This window comes from Montipora capricornis, chromosome 2 (assembly GCF_036669925.1).
Source record: "Montipora capricornis isolate CH-2021 chromosome 2, ASM3666992v2, whole genome shotgun sequence".
NCBI classification, from domain to species: Eukaryota; Metazoa; Cnidaria; class Anthozoa; order Scleractinia; family Acroporidae; genus Montipora; species Montipora capricornis.
This window is the reverse complement of record NC_090884.1, coordinates 42,818,364-42,823,363: the sequence shown is the minus strand read 5'-3', so window position 1 is coordinate 42,823,363 and position 5,000 is coordinate 42,818,364. Positions and strand designations below refer to the sequence as shown.

The window sequence follows — 5,000 nt, the reverse complement described above, 5'->3', positions numbered from 1 at the left end:
AAATTCCCCGGGCGGTGAAAACTTGGTTTAGTTGTTAAGTCCCCTAAGAAATATTTCAATCTTTTTTTTTTTCAATTAACGTTTACCGAAAAAATTGATTAAAGTCAAGCATGTTTATTAAAGTTTACGTTAAAATTAACTGAATTGAAGCTATCACACCAAGAAATACCTACAATAGCTGAACCCGTTCCACTCCATATCCATCTTGCTTTCTTTTCCAAATTGTTTAATTGACTTCAATTTAATTTGGTTAAAACAAAAGGGAGAACTCCACATTTTGATTAGGGCGGGTACTCTTTAAACCTCGCTAGATAAATGAAACGTATACATAGGGATCTTAACGTTTTGAATGAAAATTCCACTTCAGTAATACTCGGAGACTCTTTAAACGTTTACTAACCTCTTCACTTTTCACTGATCATTGGAAACTTATTTGTACCGTACTACGGTACGAAAAGAGCCTCCCCCACAGTACATCCGCACCAGTGATATAATTTTTTGGTGTTTGGGTCTCAACTTTCGCTTCATCAGCATGTTTTCAGCAGCACATGTAACGCTTGCTTCAATTTGAGGTGACCCTATATGCTATATATAGCAAATACCACAGGATGCAGTCTGAGACTTGTTCGGACACGTTTTACGCCAGTCGTCTGCCTTCAAAGAAAGAGCTGAGATATCTTTCGTTTGGATCGAAAGAAGTTGTCTTGTCATTATATTCCCTAAAACCTCGACATGATGAAGAAGCCTTGTGCGTGGTTTCTGGGGATTTTATCCATCACCGTCCAAGTTAATGGTGAGTTTAGGTTTTCCGCTTTCGAAAGGGAACGTTGTTTAGCTTTTAATTGAGGTAAATTATTGCGGGGTTCATCGCTTGGTTTTGAAATGAATTCAATGCGATGGATAAATGGATGCGATGGCCTTCATATCTTACATCAATTGTTTAATCGACGAGTGGTAAAATACCATGAAACTGTAGATCATCGACGGAATCTGATCTCTGGGCTCTGGGTCAGCCGAAAACAATAGTCAGTAATGTTGACGTTCATCGTAATGAATAAAATCTTATGAATAAGATCCTATGTTCTTCAAGAATATAATTCGGTCGTGATGAAAGCACTGTAGACTCAAGAGAAAAGGCCTCACTGTAAAACTTAGGAAAACCGGTCCAATAAATCAAAACAGATTGACTGCTGTTGTTGTACGTTTACTGAAAAAGATATCTTAATTAACCTGCTGAGCTACCTCACTACGAGTTCACTCCATCACAACAGGAAGTCATAAGCATGCGTGCGTCAGTACCGGGCGTCAGTAAAACAGTGTGACCATTATTGAAAGGACCCCAGAAAGTTGATTCACGTCAATAAAAGAACACAATGTCTCTTGCAAACAGAGGAAGTGAGATAAAAATTCATATAATTAGGATTAGACAATTTTCCTCTATCTTTCTCCAACGCGATACAGAATGCTGGGATGCTTATCTTCTTCATTAAATCGAAAACAGTATTTGGGGGACACAATAACATCTGCATATTTTCAAATAGAGGGAGTCATGCCGGATGCATGATAGCGCATAATAACTCTGTAGGTTACTGATACAATGCCAAACTCCATTTCATTTCCTAGCTTTTCTTCGATGGAGAGAGAGAGAGAGAGAGACTGTAGATCGACTGATAAATTAGATTAGATTCATTTCAACACGCTAGCCTATTCACCAACAGGGAAGATATCGTTGACGTCACCTATTGTCTTAAATGTGCCAACCAGAGCCTCATTGGCTGTCGAAACAAAGGGTCTTTTGTTCTTGTAGTTGGCATATTTGAATAACAAAAGCAATGTTTGTAAACAGATATCTTCCCTGTGGTAAAAACTTGGCCAGCGTTTTCGACGCTGTGAAAAATACAATAACAAAACGTTAGAAAGTGCGAGCTATGGATTTTTCCATGATAAAATGTGTGTATTTATTTCAAAGTTTTGGATTCTCTTTAGCGAGACTCTGCATAAACGAGAATGGGAAAAAAAGAATATCGGAATGTTTGCGCTGTCCAAGCGCTAATACTATTTGATAGCCTTACTCAGTTGTTATATGAAAAGGTGTGATTCTCCTAAAATTCCTGAAACTTGGATGATTGTAAAACCAGGAATCGGGCTCAAAGAAAAACACTTTTAAGATACAAATCATATTATACTGCTTACAAGATACCGATGCACTCACATATTGAACTTGTTCAAGTAACCATACCTGAAGTGTCCTCCGTGCATTGAATGTAACGCTACTGTAGCTTTTGGTAATACACAAAGTTCCAATGCACAATCGTAAAGTTGTCCACTGAAATATTTTACTGAACCAGGAGAGCAACGTCTATGGCTGACATGGGCCGAACTTTGTTCATACAGCCTGGGCTATTCCCACTAAAAAGTTATGTGTGAAGTTAATGTCAGGAGCACCTAACGAGAATATAGTTCAAAACCACTTAGACGTAGCATTGTTAAACGTATTTTAGTATTAAACGGTAGATATAGGCATATTTTTATCCCCTAAAAATCTTTCATCTGTTCGGATTTCCAAGCTGAAATTATGGTGATCCGAAATTATAGAGATCAAAACTTACCTTCTCGAAAATTTCAGCCAGAAAAAAGGCTCCCGAAAATTCTAGGTGACCTTTTTAGGACAAAAATCCATTAAAAATGGGCAATTATACCAATTTTCAGATGTTCGAAAATCCTAGGACAGGAAGGCAAGCGCTAGCAAGAAATTTTACAGCAAATGTTCCGAAAATTCTAGATCGCAAATCGTCTTCCGAACAGTCATTTTCCGAAAATTGACGTTGGCCGGTGCCCCTGAAATGAGAAGTGCGGGTTATAGACGACTCGAAAGAGAGAAATGATCCCCGTGATGATGACTTTTCTCTTTCGAAAAGTTATATGTTTCAGTGTTTTAGATACAGGTCTTAGAAGGGGCTGCTGACTGGTTTTCCAAGATCTCTTATCAAGACCATTAAAAAAACAAAAAAACAAAAACAAACTTGCACTGGTTTAAGCCAGTGGACTGGCATCCCATCCAGGGGGGAGTAGAAATACCGGGATAAGCTCCGGCCTGATGGGCCACTTGGCTCGTATGCAGACTTTTACCTTTACCTACGATCGGAAGCTTTCTGCGTCGGTCTTATCGCAGACGATCGTAAACACCAGATGCAAATCTTAAGCAATCGCAGAGAAGCGAACCGCTAACCCTATGCGAAGGGAGAAAGAAAGGCCTGCACTTACCTTAGGTGTGATTGGACACGACATGACACATGTTTCAAGGCAAACAATATAGTGCGTCGCCGATATGACACAGACCATCTCAGACACACGTTGCCATTAAAAATTGTCTTAGTCGGAAGCAGGACGGAAGCGTCGTAATGAGGGGAAGGGGGGAGAGGGTGGGGGAGGAAAGAGGAGAAGTAGAACTAGATTCAACTTTTCCCGATCATCCAGACCGTGTGCCGCAAATCCCCGTAGGCGCCGTGGACAAATGCTTCCATATGTTTGCGACGTGGTGCAGACCTATCGGCGATTGTGTCGCAAACTGATCGCGGATCTTTGCAGATCATATGGAAATCAGGCTTTATAAATGGCTTGAGTCTGGCAATTTACGGTGAACCTTTAAGCAGTTCAGTTTTTCGTGGCACTAATTGCGTTGGAATCTGCATGTGAACAAAGGGAATATAATTCAATCGGGTGCAAATATCAGGCTCACAGCGGCCATTGTCCTGATGTCTATTTCCTCCTTCCTGACAATAGTTACGTTGAGCTAAGTTTCGGCTTCTTCCGTTATACATACTAGTCACTTACAGTTGCCCGGGTTTACCATTTGGATGGGTCACCGGCAAAGCTCTGATTAATTTTTGAAGCCGCGTTCTGAACCGAATTTCACTCCTCTAGTATACCAGACTCTTTTTTGGTCATTTTAATTTGTGACAACAAACATGCAGCGAAGTGTAAGCATCCCACCTAAACGCTCTTAGGCATCTTCTTCCAAATGGATAAGCCTTTCAGTTTGCCGGGAAATATGAAGTGAACAGTACTTTCTACCTTTCTTTGAGACTTATTTCTCAAAATTGTCAACATCGCGGAACGCTTAATGAAATACAGACGTCCGAGCATTTCTTACCCTGTGAGCAGAGTCTCTTTCGATCTTCTTAGATAAGTCGGAAAGAGGAAAGAACACTCTGCCAGCCGCCTGGACATTTCGTATTGAGCATGCGTTAAAAATTCAAATGTGGTGTGACTGTCAGTCACGCGTGACCAGTGACCACAAAAGCACAAAACGAAAACAAACCACAGAGTTACTTAATCTTACAGCTAGTGGAAGAGTATTCCACAATTCGGGGGGCACGATCCCCATATGTCTTCAAGCGAGCTGACGGGGTAGCCAAAAGTCTCAATGATGATGACCTCAGAGTGCGTGCCTGTGTTTTGTAGAGAACCAAGTCAGAGATGTAATCAGGCGATGCGCCATTGAGAGATTTATAAACTAGCAGAATAATTTGATACATCATACGTTATCGAACCGGTAACCAGTGAAGCTCTTTTAACCTCGGTCTGATGTGATCGAATTTTCTAGAACGCGTTACAACTCGAGCCGCCTAATTTTGGACTGACTGTAACTTGGAAAGAAGCCGCTGAGGGAGTCCATATAAAAGAGCATTGCAATTATCTAATTTAGACGTGATGAAGGCATGAACCACAGTTTTAGCACTGTCTTCAGAGAAATACTTTTAAATTTTAGCAACGTTCCTAAGGTGATAATGCGCAGACTTGCGAATAGCTCTCACGTGATCTTAAAGGTTAAAGCACCGAACAAGAACAACTCCAAGATTACAAGTTAAAGGTGTCTGAACAACACCAGCATTGCAACCTTGAAGAGATTCCAAGGGAGGTGTTGGCTGATAAGACCTTCTGGAATGCAAATTCTCCTCATCATCACTATGAAAATTGAAATCGCCAATTATAAGAAC

The 5,000-nt window shown here is 40.5% G+C and overlaps 1 protein-coding gene across 1 annotated transcript in view; it reads left to right on the top strand.

Moving 5' to 3' along the window:
* The first annotated feature begins 603 nt into the window (after nucleotides 1-603).
* LOC138022845 (coadhesin-like) overlaps nucleotides 604-5,000 on the top strand; it is a 24,463-nt gene continuing 20,066 nt past the window's right edge. The window contains exon 1 of the mRNA XM_068869828.1: nucleotides 604-793. Within this exon, the coding sequence (XP_068725929.1) occupies nucleotides 733-793 (61 nt within the window). The 5' untranslated portion in view covers nucleotides 604-732. The remainder of the gene's footprint in view (nucleotides 794-5,000) is intronic.